Consider the following 13,702-nt stretch of genomic DNA (forward strand, 5'->3'; position numbering starts at 1 on the left):
TATTAGTTCAAGTGTCTCTCCTACTCTGTCCTGCAGTAGTTTCAGAGATTCAGGTTTAATGTTAAGGTCTTCAATCCATTTTGAGTTGATGTTGGTGCATGGTGATAGGCTGGGGTCCACTTTTAGTTTTCTGCATGTGGCTGCCCAGTTTTCCCAGCACCAGTGGTTGAAGAGGCTGTGTTTCTTCCATTGTATGTCTTTGGCTCCTTTGTCGAATATCAGCTGGCTGTAGGCCTGTGGATTTATTTCTGGATCTTCTATTCTGTTCCATTGGTCTTCGGGTCTGTTTTTGTGCCAGTACCATGCTGTCTTTGTTATGATAACTCTGTAGTAGAGTTTGAAGTTCGGCATGAATAGCCCTCCCATATTGTCTTTATCCCCTAGAATTGTTTTGGCTATTCTAGGTCTTTTGTTGTTCCATATGAATTTTTGGACTGTTTTCTGTATTTCAGTGATGTACATCATTGGGATTTTAATAGGAATTGCGTTGAATTTGTATATTAGTTTTGGAAGTATTACCATCTTTAGTATATTAAGTCGGCCTATCCAGGAGCATGGGAGGTCTTTCCATTTCCTAGTGTCTTCTGCAATATCTTTCTTTAACTTTTTATAGTTCTCATTAAATAGTTCTTTTACATCTTTGGTTAGGTTAATTCCTAAATATTTTATTTTTTGGGAGGTTATTGTGAATGGGGTTGCTCCCTTTATTTCCCTCTCTTCCTGTACATTATCAGTGTATAGGAAGGCAACTGATTTTTGTGGGTTTATTTTGTATCCTGCTATTTTGCCGAAGTGATTTATGATTTCTAAGAGTTTGGGGATGGTTAATACTATTTCTTGCATAGCAAATAGGCTAATATCTACTTGAACAGCATATTCTGTTGATGAGTCTCCTATACTGAGGGTGACTCTGTCAGTTGACTATACTCTGTCATATATGACCGTCAGACTGGATCTGTCATTATTAACATGTATCTTCTTTGACACATTACTCCCACATCTAGGGAGTTTATGAGATCTACTCATATATATGCTCATGCACACATGCACACACATACACATATATGTGACTTACATATATATGAAATGATTTTTCATTGAAATGTTGCCTTGAGATGGGAATTAAATCATGTATCCATCAGTGAGACAAGTGAAATAAATTATATATTTTATGAATAACAATGCAATAGATAAAAACAGAACAGTATGTATTGATAAGAAAAAGCTAAGGGCTGGGAAGGTGGGTCAGTGGTAGAGCGCTTGCCTTACATGCATGAGGCCCTGGGTTCAATTCCTCAGCACCACAAAGAAAAAAGCAAAAAGAAAGAAGCTAGAAGTGTCGCTGTGGCTCAAGTGGTAGAGCATTAGCCTTGAGCTGAAGAGCTGAGGGACAGCGCCCAGACCCAGAGTTTAGGCCCCACAACCGGACCCCTCCCCCCAAAAAAAAGAAAAAACTATAAGATGTATTATTAAGTAAAATAAATTGTTTTATGTTATTCAGGAAGAAGTAAAAACAAAATTACATTTTTGCAAATTAAAATCTGAAGGATAGTAATTAAACCTAATTGGGTGAATGGAGGATTTGGGTTATGTACAAAGACAGACTTTTCATTTAATGCCTAATGTCATATTTGATACTTTAACAATACCAGTATATTTCTGAAATTTTAAATTAAAATATAGGTAAACTATGGAAAAGCAATATGAAGAAAGAAAATCCTGGACTTAGTTAATATTAAGTTTTGGACCTTGGGTGAAACAAAAGAAGGTCTGGAATGTAAACAATAGGGAAATGTTGGTAGGAGAAAAAGCAGCAGGTAACATTTATTAAATGCTATGGAGCAGACACAGAATTGAATACTAAGCATTTTACATGCAGTGTATACTTACATATAAAAATGTGTCATCTAATGCTGTAACAGCTCTATGAGGAAGATGCTGTTTTTCTTCTTTTATACAAGAGTATGTTGAAATTTAGGATTATTGAATAATTTATCCAAATTTGAACTGCTGGCAGAGCCAACATTTAAACATTGGTCTGTATTATGTCTTGGTAATGATAGATAGATAGATAGATAGATAGATAGATAGATAGATAGATAGATAGATATTTAGTGATCATATTATCTGTAAAGAATATCCTAGTTCTTTTTCCTGGAAGATACGGATAATAACTTTATTTTCAGGGAATTCTGTTATTTTTAAATTTTTGGGTTTTTTTGTTGTTTGTTTTTGTTTTTTAAATTAGTGGAATAAAGCTGCTCACCTAATGGGTGACAGAGAAAGAGAGAGGAGAAAGGGTTGTAGTCCCAGAATTCCTTTCAAGGACATACCTCAGTGACCTAACTTCCTCCAACTAGGCCTATAAGGATTCCATCACTTTCAGACAGTAGTAGCATTAATGGACTGATGAAGCCTGCAATACACAAGCCTTTGGAAGACACTTTAGACTGAAACTATATCAACTATGATATACTTAGTGCTCCTTAATACTGGGAAGTTGAGAAATAGGCTAGTTTCAGATTGGCCTGAAGAAAAGGAGTCTTTTACTGTTTAACATACTTTTTTAGATTTACAACCATTGTGTGAAACTTTTTACACTCTGCGCTTAATATATCTCTAACCATAGTTTTGCCTTTTAGCTGGAACAGAGAAACTTGAAATTTAAATAAATGCATAGGTGACTTATTCTTTTCAAAAAAGTTAAACTATGAGAAGTATCTATGTTATTTTAACACTGTCAAGACTTTGTGGCCAGTCTCCCTGAGGTTCTAGCATGTGGCTTCAGGCTCCCAGTCTGTTCTGTTCAGGTTACAGTTTGATGCCACCGAATAGTTAGGCTTTCACTTGTTTTAAAATATTGAAGTGCTGTGAGTGTCTCAGTCTTCTACTGAGTGGCAGGGATTTTAGGAACTTTCAGTTAGTGTCCATTTTGTTGAGCACATTTAGATCAGGTCTGGAGAATCCTGAGACCAAAAGGACCACTTTCTATCCCTGACTCAGATGGCTTTTCCTCCTTTCCACCTTTTCTTTTCCACCACAGAGGAGAGAGGAGGGATTGTGCAGAACATTAAATACTCAGCTGGCTGTTTTTTTTTTTTTCTGTTTTTGTTGTTGTTGTTAATCTCCTGTATATAATTTTGGACTTTTCAGATCTTCACTACCACTACTTTTAATTATCCAAAATTATTTGCCTAAGAGAATAATCACATTTCTATGTAGAAAGGCCTTATAAGCATTTTAGGCTAGCCAGCCTCCTGTTTCTCTTCTCTCTTTTCTCTTCTTTGCTTTTTTCACTGTTGGATTGTGACTGAATTCTAACACATGGCTGTTTTCCAGTTATTACTAGTTTTTGTTAAGCTGGTGTTATACTTTCACTTACCATATATAGATAGAGGAATGATCATTTTAGAGAAATTTTTATCATTTACCTTTTTTCATTCAGAACTTATTTTGGAGAATTGTTCACTGACGTATATAATGAATTTTCCCCAAACTTGTATGATTTCAGGACAAAAATTGCCCAGGATATTGAAAGACTAATACATCAGAGCGATATTATAGATCAAGTGGTATATGACTTAGATAACCCAAAGTAAGTGCTTTTAAGTCCCTTTTTACTGCTTTTATGTTTACAGTAAAATTTTAGTGTTATTTCTAAGAGATTAAAAAATTACCTTTTTTTTTGGGGGGGGGGTCTGGTCTTGGGGCCTGAACTCTGGGCCTGGGCACTGTCCCTCAGCTCTTCACCTCAAGGCTAGCGCTCTACCACTTGAGCCACTGCACCACTTCCAGCTTTTTTTTTCTGCTTATGTGGTGCTGAGGAATTGAACCCAGGGCCTCCTGCATGCAAGGCAACCACTGAGCCACCTACCTAGCCCAAAATTACCTATTTTCATCTGTGTTATGTTTTCACATTGTGATGGTGTGATAATACTTAGGTAAATCATGTTCTGTTGTTTAAGTTGTAGATGTCATAGCCTTTATTAGTTTTCAAGTGGATTTTGAAGGTAAACACTATATTTTTGAAAAGAAAATGAAATTACCTCCACTTAAAAGTGGATTATTTCATATAGAATACTGGCTTGTGTTGCTCCTTTATTTTGTCAGGATGAAAAATTACCATCTCCTTTAGAAGGAGAGAGTTTTCCACAGTTCCCACCACTCCTTGTTATTTACTGCTTATATGAACCTGGCACCTAGTAGCAGCTAGTAACTACTAAAATCAAGCTAATACCTGTAACTTTTTTGGTATTAAATAAGATTGCTGATAATGTAGATCTCTAAATTGAAAGTAGTATTTTCACCTGTAAAACTTCATGGTTTATTAGAATGATTACTACTCTTTTTTTCTTTTTCTTTTTTTTTTTTTTTTGGCTTTCTGTTTTTAACTTTTTTCTTGTAGGATAATTAGTATTTTAGAAATGACATTTATTCAGTGGGGCAAAGTTTTTGTTATATTAGTATAGGAACAAGCCTGGAGTTGCAGTTAACAGTGTTTTTTTGTTTTGTTTATTTTTTGTCTATAAATAGTAAGCAAAATTTGTTCCTTGCTGTGTTTTAAAAGTAATGAGGGCAGAGTAGTAATGATAACACTTTTAATCAGCAATGTAGTTTTGTTTAGTTTGTGTTTATCTACTTAAAACATATACATAATATAATGACTTTAAAATATTTATTTAGTTACATCATTCCAGAAGAAGGAGATATTTTGAAGTTTAACTCAAAATTTGAATCAGGGAATCTGCGCAAAGTAATTCAAATTAGAAAGTAAGTCACTTCAAATGTTTTCATTTTATGTGTACATAGGTATTTCCTTAATTTTCATCAGATGTCTTTATCTTCTATTTTCAGAAATGAATATGATCTTATTCTGAACTCGGATATAAACAGCAATCATTACCATCAGTGGTTTTACTTTGAAGTCAGTGGAATGCGTCCAGGTGTTGCATATAGATTTAACATCATTAACTGTGAAAAGTCCAACAGTCAGTTTAATTATGGTAAGATAATTTTCTTTCCTATAAGAAGGCATATAGGCATCTTACTGTAAGACAGAAGTTGAACAAAAGAATCATTAACAAAAATATGTTTCAGGGCTAGGAAGGTGGCTCAGTGGTAGTGCGCTTGCCTTGCATGCCTGAGGCCCTGGGTTCCATTCCTCAGCACCACATAAGCAAAAAGAAAAAAGCTGGAAGTGGTGCTGTGGCTCAAGTGGTAGAGTGCTAGCCTTGAGCTGAAGAGCTGAGGGACAGCGCTCAGGCCCAGAGTTCAGGCCCCATGACCGGACCCCCCCCACAAAAAATTGTTTCAATCTCTTGCTTTATATATTTATCAAAATTCTTGGGCCTGGGGAGGTGGCTTAGTGCTAGAGTGCTTACCTTGCATGCATGAGGCCCTGGGTTCACTTCCTTGGTACCACATAAATACAAAAAATAAAATGATTAAATAAAATTTTAAATTCTTATAGTTATTATGCAAACTTTGAAACAGGTTAGACTTTTGATTTGTTAGTAAAGGGTTACTCCTGTATTAGCAAGCCCTTTACTTTTTAACATCATGATTGATTTTGTCCAAATTCAATACAGCTACAAATTTATTGTGAATGTTCATGGCTTAGATTGTGTGTTTTCAATTTTAGCCTCTTAATATTGTATGTTATATGAATTGATTTTAGAATATTGAACCAGTCTTTTGTATTTGGGGTGTAAACTCCAGGGTTATTGTGTATAACTGCTAATATTTTGTTAAGAAGTTTCACATTTGGAGTTGAGGATATATCTCAGTGGTAGAGTCTAGCATGCACTAAATCCTGCTTCAATCACCATCACAGAAAATTATCTACTTATGCTCAGAAGGAATATTGGTAGTCTTTTAAGATAAAAATGCAATTTCTGTATTAGTTTTAGGGTTTTTCAAATGATGTATTTCATTTTGAGTGAGTCATGGTAGCCTTGGTCTGTTTTGTCTAAGTTATTGATAAATTGTAATGTTCTCTTACAGTTTTTATGACAGCGGGGTCTGTATTGCTTGGTTGGTTTTACTACTGCTCATGTGTGTCTTTCAGTTCTTTGTTGATTTGGTTAGAGGCTTATCAATTGACATTTTTAAGAAGGAGCTTTTTGTTACATTGGGATTCTTTGCCGCTTTTCTTGAGACACTTTTTCCATAATTTGGCTATTATGAATAGTGCAGTAGTGAATAATGGAATACTGTGAATAATTCTGCAATGAACATGAAATTTTGTATATGTGATTGTATATTTATAAATAGACATATTTATATTATGCAAGAGTCTGGTTTAAGCATGAGAGTTTTGCTTACCCCAGCAGACCTTACATGGGGGAAGGGCCTCTGGAGTTCAAGCAAGTGTTGAATGGCTGTTACCTTTATTGTTTGGCACAGCAGGGGGTCCTGAGGCTTCTTAGCTGCCAGACTTGGCATGTCTGCCTTTTATTTTTATGGGGCCTGTGCTGATTTGTTTTAAGATGCTATAAGCTTGGTGTTTCTGGTGTAACAGATGTGTACTACCATGGTCAAATTCAGATTTTATGTATTTATGTATGTATGTATCAATGTATGTATGTATGTATGGATTGTGCTGGTCCTAGGGCTTGAACTCAGGGCTTGGATGCTATCCCTTAGCTTAAAAAAGCTAGTTCAAAGCTAGCTCCCAACTACATGAGCCACAGTTCGACTTCTGGCTTTTTGATGATTACTTGGAGATAACAGTGTCACAGAGTTTCCTGCCTCGGCTGGCTTCAAACTGTAATCTTTAGATCTTAACTTCCTGATGAGCTGGGGTTACAGATGTGAGTCACTGGTATCTGGTAGGTACCATTCCTAGGATAGTAATTCATGGTATAGAAATAATAAATACAAACACAAATAGGAATGTCTACAAAAATACTTTATAATACTTATATTGAAAAATATTTTATATTGAAAAACATTTAAATCTTCATCAGGCTTTCATCATTTACATAATTTACGTAATAGAATATCACATAGACATTACCAACCAGTGATGTTGTTGAATAACACTTATGGTATGGGGAGATTTTTTTTTTGTCATATTAAATGTGGGGTAAAAAAATAGCAATGTTGCCGTTAGTTTTCATACTTAATCCCAAATCCATAAAAGGGCAAAAACTTAACATTATGTGAGTATCTATAAGTTTAAGAATAAGTAACATGTCTGAGTGCTAGTGACTCACACTTACAACTGTCTACTCAAAAAGCTGAGAACTAAACTATTCAGGTTTTAAAAGTTCATACGGTCTGTTGAGACTCCATCTTCAGTTAGCCAGCTAAGTACTAGACTAGGTATATGGCTTAAGTGGTAGAGTGCCAGCCTTGGGCAATAAAGCTGAGCAGGTTAGGCCTTGAGCTCAAGCCCTGGAATAGGCAGAGGGGAAAAGGTGAGAATAGTTAATAAAAGGAATCCTTCACATCCCTTTTAGGGGACCACACAGAGGCAAGCAAGCACAGGAGAAAGATTATTATAAGGTTTATTAGAGGGGCCATATTTCCCAGGAAGAGGGAACACATGGCATCAGTCCATATCCAGGTAGCAGGAGGGTCTGGGGGCAGGAAGTGAGGTAGGTACATGCTCAGGTGAGTCTGGTCAGAGAGAGCGAGTGGCCAGCTTTATGGCAGAACTATAGGGCAGGGAAGAGCTAAGGTCTGGGTGGAGCTGAGGACCAAAGGTGGGATAATACTAACAGTTAATTAAATGGGATTTTATATGTATTTTTAGTGCTTCTTAACAGAAGATATTATGGCATATTTATTCATGATATGATAATTAGTATGTTTTTGAATACTGCTGTCAATATATCGCATTTTTGTTACATTTATATGCTCATTAGAAATAGTATTCAACATTTTAAAGTTTTAAGCAGTTTAAAATTTAAATGAAAAGTTCACATTTAGAACAGTGCTTCTATATGTTAAAACAAAAAACAAAACAAAACCCATACATCCATGTGGCAGATAATCTCTTCTATTAGTGTCTTTAGATCTTCTCTTGGAATTTTAACACAAAACACACAAAGTTTATTAGTCTACTAATTCTATTTTTTATCATACACTGGCAACCTCTCTAAAATCCAGAAAGACACTAGATGTAAGTTAGGACTCCTTTGTCCTTTATATATATGCCGAACAAAATGGAACACTGCTACTTTTCAGTAAAAGTACTGGTGTGATCTTTGCGTTTCTCCTGGGAACTAAGGCGCAAACCCCATGCCTACAACTTAGGGGCTGACTGGTCCTCAAAAAATACATTTCATAGGAATTTTTTTTGGGGGGGTCTGGTCGTGGGGCCTGAACTCTAGGTCTGGGCGCTGTCCCTCAGCTCTTCAGCTCAAGGCTAGCGCTCTACCACTTGAGCCACAGAGCCCCTTCCGGCTTTTTTCTTTTTGCTTATGTGGTGCTGAGGAATTGAACCCAGGGCCTCAGGCATGCAAGGCAAGAGCTCTACCACTGAGCCACCTTCCCAGCCCATTTCATAGGAATTTTAACAAAGACATTTAGAAAATGTGCTGTTTTCCTACTCCTACTTTAAAAATACATCAGCTTGGGACTGGCAATGTGGCTTAGAAGTAGAGTGTTTGCCTACCATGCATTGAAGCCCAGGGTTTGATTCTTGAGTACCACATAAACAGAAAAAGCTGGAAGTGGTACTGTGGCTCAAGTGGTAGAGTGTTAGCCTTGAGCTCAGGTGGCCAGGCCCTGAGTTCAAGCCCCAGGACTGGCAAAACAAAACAAAACAAACAAAAAAACTTATCAGGCACTTCAGAACATCAGAGGTCATCAGTCATCTCTATAATACTGAATGCTGAATGAGATGCACTGTTTGTCATTGGAAAATGTGTTTGCCAGTCTCTTCCTCGTCCTTCTCCTGGGTCTTATGTTCTGTGTTCTCCAACAAATGGAACAAATGAGGATGAGTGTGTTTCTATTTTTAAAAACAAGCAAAATAACAAACTATATATGTGGCAGATAAAGTAATCTCTTCTGTTAGTGTTTTTAGAAATTTTAAAGTGAATAAAATTCTGTGGCTAAAACTAACTCACAGCAATAGACAGATGGCTGTTTTATTTTTAAATTTCTTCTCTTCCTTCCCCTTTCTTCTTTGGATGTTCTTGTATATATTTGACACTTTCCAAACTCATTTTGTAGAGAATTTGGAAAACAGTAGTGTTCTGAAGAAAATGGAAATCATTAATAATGATGTATTTCCCAGAGATAATAACTTTAGCATTTGTTGTTTTATGTCAGCCTTTAAAAAACATTTTGGGGGCTGAGAAGATGGCTCAATGGTAGAGTGCTTGCCTTGCATGCAAGAGCACCTGGGTTCGATACCTCAGCACCACATAGGCAGAAAAAAGCCAGAAGTGGTGCTGTGGCTCAAGTGGTAGAATGCTAGCCTTGAGTTTAAGAGCTGAGGGACAGTACCCAGGCCCAGCGTTCAGGCCCCACAACTGGCAAAAACAAAAAACAAAACAAAAAACCTAACATTGTGCTGGGCACCAGTGGCTCATGTCTATAATCCTAACTACTCAGGAGGCTGAGATCTGAGGATGGATCATGGTTCAAATCAGCCTAGGCAGGAAAGTCAGTGAGACTCTTTTTTTTTTTTGTTTTGTTTTGTTTTGTTTTTTGGGTCCGGTCATGGGGCCTGAACTCTGGGCCTGGGCGCTGTCTCTCAACTCTTCAGCTCAAGGCTAGCACTCTACCACTTGAGCCACAGTGCCATTTCCAGCTTTTTTCTTTTTGCTTATGTGGTGCTGAGGAATCGAACCCAGGGCCTCTGACATGCAAGGCAAGCGCTCTACCACTGAGCCACCTTCCCAGCCCTCGGTGAGACTCTTAATCAATCTCCAATTAACCATCAGAAAACAGGAAGTGGAGCTGTGGCTCAAGTGGTAGAGTACTAGCCTTGACTTGAAGAGCTCAGGGACAGTTCTCAGGCCCAGAGTTCAAGTCCCATGACCAAAAAAACAAAAAAACAAAACAAAAAAAAACAATGTTGTATGTGATTTCTACATATGTATTGTTACTTATTTATACAGATATTTGTGTACAATAATTCCTCAGCAATATTAAAAATAGTGATTAGAAAAAGTTGTACAATACAGAAAGGTTTGGATAAAAAGTAGCCTAGTAATAGATCAGATTCACTAAAACAGTTTCAGAGGAAATTTAGTAACAAGAAAAAAATGGTGGTAGTGTAATGTTTATTTAAAACTCAGCATAGTAACCATATTTTTAAAATAATAATGTAACTATATAATGCCATAACATGCTGTCTTATATATATTATTATGTTCCTGATATTAAGCCACCCTTAGATTTTTAAGGATAAGTTCACTTGTCCATGTAAATTGATCACATAATGTTCAACCATCTTTAGATTTATTAGAGCTTTGTTTAAAATTTACGTATCTTGGGCTGGGAAGGTGGCTCAGTGGTAGAGCGCTTGCCTTGCATGCCTGAGGCCCTGGGTTCGATTCCTCAGCACCACATAAGCAAAAAGAAAAGAGCCGGAAGTGGTGCTGTGTTGAGCTGAAGAGCTGAGGGAAGCACCCAGGCCCAGAGTTCAGGCCCCACAACCGGACCCCCCCACACACAAAATAAAAATTTACCTGTCTTTGGTTTATAAGTTGGACAAGTCAGTGTCCTTTCTGGGGACTGTCTTGGTCTCATTTTGGATACAAGCTGGTGTTTGCAAATGAAAGATTATTTGCACACTTTAAGCTCTAAAGCTGTTTAAATAATAGTATATTTTCAGATTTGGAGGGACAGTACCACTAAAGCTCTGATTTTTGCACAATTTTGGGTGGAAGAGGTTTTTTTGGATAAGTTTTTCAGTTTTATATGATTTTATATGTCTGGTTTTTAACTTTTTCATTGAGACAATGTTGATAATTTATATTTTCTTACGTGACATTTTAGACTTTCATAATGTACAAGAACTCTGTATATGACACCTGCAAAATGTGATTTTACTTGTCCTCTTGCTCTTTTTTTTCTTTCTTTGTACTTAAAACATAATTTTGTTAGCTGGTTGCTGGTGGCTTACACTTATAATCTTAGCTACTTAGAAAGCTGAGCTGTGACAATTGAAATTTGAAGCTGGCCTGTGCAGACAAATCTGACAGACTCTTACCTCCAATTAATAGGCAAAAAGCTTGAAATAGAGGTATGGCTCAAGTGGTAGAGCACCAGCTTTGAGTAAAAATGCCAACAGAGAGTGCTTAGACCTTGAGTTCAAGCTGTAGTTCTGCCACAAACCAACAACCTCACTTCTCCAAAACCTGATAATTTTCTTTTTTTATTATTGTCAAAACCTGGCTCTTGGCTTGATCATATCCTTAAGGAGTTTTGTTTGTTATTTTTTTTCTTTGCCTCCTCACAGGTTTTTTTCCTTTTCCTAATTTTTAGTTTTGTATGATGATCAAATAATTTAAAATTTGGATTTAAAATTCAACCAGATTACAACTTAATTCTGTATCCTCTCTAAATTTTAGTATTAGTATCTATTTTTATTTCTTATATTGCTTCTAATTATATGCAGTTTTGGTATCTTTTTGACTCAAGAATTGTTTATGGAATTATTTATTTTTATGAAATATGAGTTTATACTTGTTTGAGTTGATTTTTTTTCTTTTTTCTTTCTCTCCCTTCTCCTTCCCCCTCCCCTTCCCCTTCTCCTCCCCCTCCCCTTCCCCTTCTCCTCCTCTTCCCTCCCTCTTTGTCTTCCCTATCCTCCCCCCCCCCCCCCAACCTCCCCATCTTCCTTCCCTTTTCTTTTTGTGTCAGCCCTGGGGCTGGAACTCAGGGCTTGGGTGTTGTCCCTGAGATTTTGTGCTCAGGGCTAGCTATTTAGCACACTTAACACTAGCCATACAGCCACACCTCCACCTCTAGCTTTTTTTTTTTTTTTTGTCAGTCTTAGGGCTTGAATTCTGGGCCTGGTTGCTGTCCCTTAGCTCTTCAGCTCAAGGTGAGCATTCTACTTCTTGAGCCACAGTGCCGCTTCTGGTGGTTAATTGGAGATAAGAATCTCCTGGACTTTCCTGCCTGGCCTGGCTTTGAGCGGTAATCCTCGGATCTCAGCCTCCTGAGTAGCTAGGATTATAGGCTTGAGACACTGGCACCTGGCCACTTCCGTCCTTTTGTGGTTAATTGGAGATAAAAGTCTTGTCCTGGAGCTACCTTTGAACTGCAGTCCTCTGGTCTTAGCCTGCTGAGTAGCTAGGATGATTGATATGATTTACCAGCTTTTGGTTTGAGTTGATTTTTTTTATTACTTGGATATTTTAATTCATTCTTCTCATATAGAATTATATACATATAGAATTAATGGCTTGTGATATTTTCTATGATGAAGTAACATTATTTGTAACATCTGGTCAGCTTTTGTTTTCATAGTTACTTGTAAAATAGGTATTTTTTAAAATAAGAAATATAATTTAATGAGGAAGGACAAAACCCCCCAGATTTTCTCTTTTTACATTCACCATTTCCAACACTTTTGTGACCCAGTGTAGCATCTAGTTCTCCTATTCTCCAGATACTAACTGGGTGTCCTACAGTTCAGAATGCCACAAGCTGCCTGGGTTTAGTGCAGACCTTTTTGGGTTAAAGTCACCCAACATTGGTTATCACTTCAGATGCAGATAGAACAGTAGTTTCTCAGGTTTCCACACTTCTGTCCAGTTTGGCTACAAATTGGGAGTTCTCATCTCTCCCTCCTCAGTTTTGTTAACAAGCTATGACAGATCATAGCTCATGGGTTCCTGTAAAGGACAGAAAAACCACATGAAAGGGAATGGAGGACAAGACCCAAACATTACCAGGACAGGAGCTTCTTCCCTGTGGAGCAGCAAGATGCCATCCTCTGCCATGTGGTCATGGCTCATAAACATGCAGAATGTTTGAACTCTATATTTATGGAGGCTTTATTGTGTTGATTGGTTAGCTCAGTCTTCAACTCTTCCTCCTCTCTAAATGAAAGTTCTAAGCTTGGGAAGTTTGGAAAGTTCATTGGTTGGACTTTCTGGTGACCATTTCCTGAATCAGGGTGCATGAAGAGAGATCATCTCACTATGTGTAGATGTGTAGAAGTTGTCAGGGACCAGGGTCAAAAAACAAAGATGTTCCTTTCATCTCTTTGCTTAGGTCAAGCGTTTTAGGAGTTCTGTGTCAGTAACAGGCCAAACATTAGGACAGAATATGCTCTCAGGAACCCTGTTACTCAGGAGATTATAAGCATTTTAGGAGTTTCTGTATCAGGAAAAATTGGAGATAAGAGGTCTCTTGGTCTTTAAGTTTGTTTTTTTTGGGGGGGGGTCCGGTCATGGGGCCTGAATTCTGGGCCTGGGCGCTGTCCCTCAGCTCTTCACCTCAAGGCTAGTGCTCTACCACTTGAGCCACAGTGCCACTTCCGGCTTTTTTTTTCTGCTTATGTGGTGCTGAGGAATTGAACCAGGGCCTCATGCATGCAAGGCAGGCACTATACCACTGAGCCACCTTCCCAGCCCCTTGGTCTTTAAGTTTGATCCTCAGATCTGAGCCTCCTTTGTTTTTTTTTTTTAAATTGAATTCATGTTTAATAATTACAGGCACCGTGTCCCCCTTTCCCCCTGAGTCTCCATTGTAACTAGGATTACTGGCATGAGCCACTGGTACT

At 37.5% G+C, this 13,702-nt stretch overlaps 1 protein-coding gene across 9 annotated transcripts in view; it reads left to right on the forward strand.

The window, feature by feature from the left end:
- The window catches only part of Agtpbp1 (ATP/GTP binding carboxypeptidase 1), a 210,576-nt gene that overhangs the window by 116,573 nt on the left and 80,301 nt on the right, over positions 1-13,702 (forward strand). For all 9 annotated transcript variants that reach the window (XR_011375108.1, XR_011375109.1, XM_070035472.1 and 6 more), the window contains exons 15-17: positions 3,512-3,595; positions 4,684-4,770; positions 4,855-5,003. Coding sequence is in view for 7 of the 9 variants with exons in the window: in XM_070035472.1 (XP_069891573.1) it covers positions 3,512-3,595; positions 4,684-4,770; positions 4,855-5,003 (320 nt within the window). In the remaining 2 variants the exon portion in view is untranslated. The remainder of the gene's footprint in view (positions 1-3,511; positions 3,596-4,683; positions 4,771-4,854; positions 5,004-13,702) is intronic.

This window comes from Dipodomys merriami, unplaced genomic scaffold (assembly GCF_024711535.1).
Source record: "Dipodomys merriami isolate MVZ:Mamm:240054 unplaced genomic scaffold, mDipMer1.0.p SCAF_26, whole genome shotgun sequence".
In the NCBI taxonomy this organism is placed as follows: domain Eukaryota; kingdom Metazoa; phylum Chordata; class Mammalia; order Rodentia; family Heteromyidae; genus Dipodomys; species Dipodomys merriami.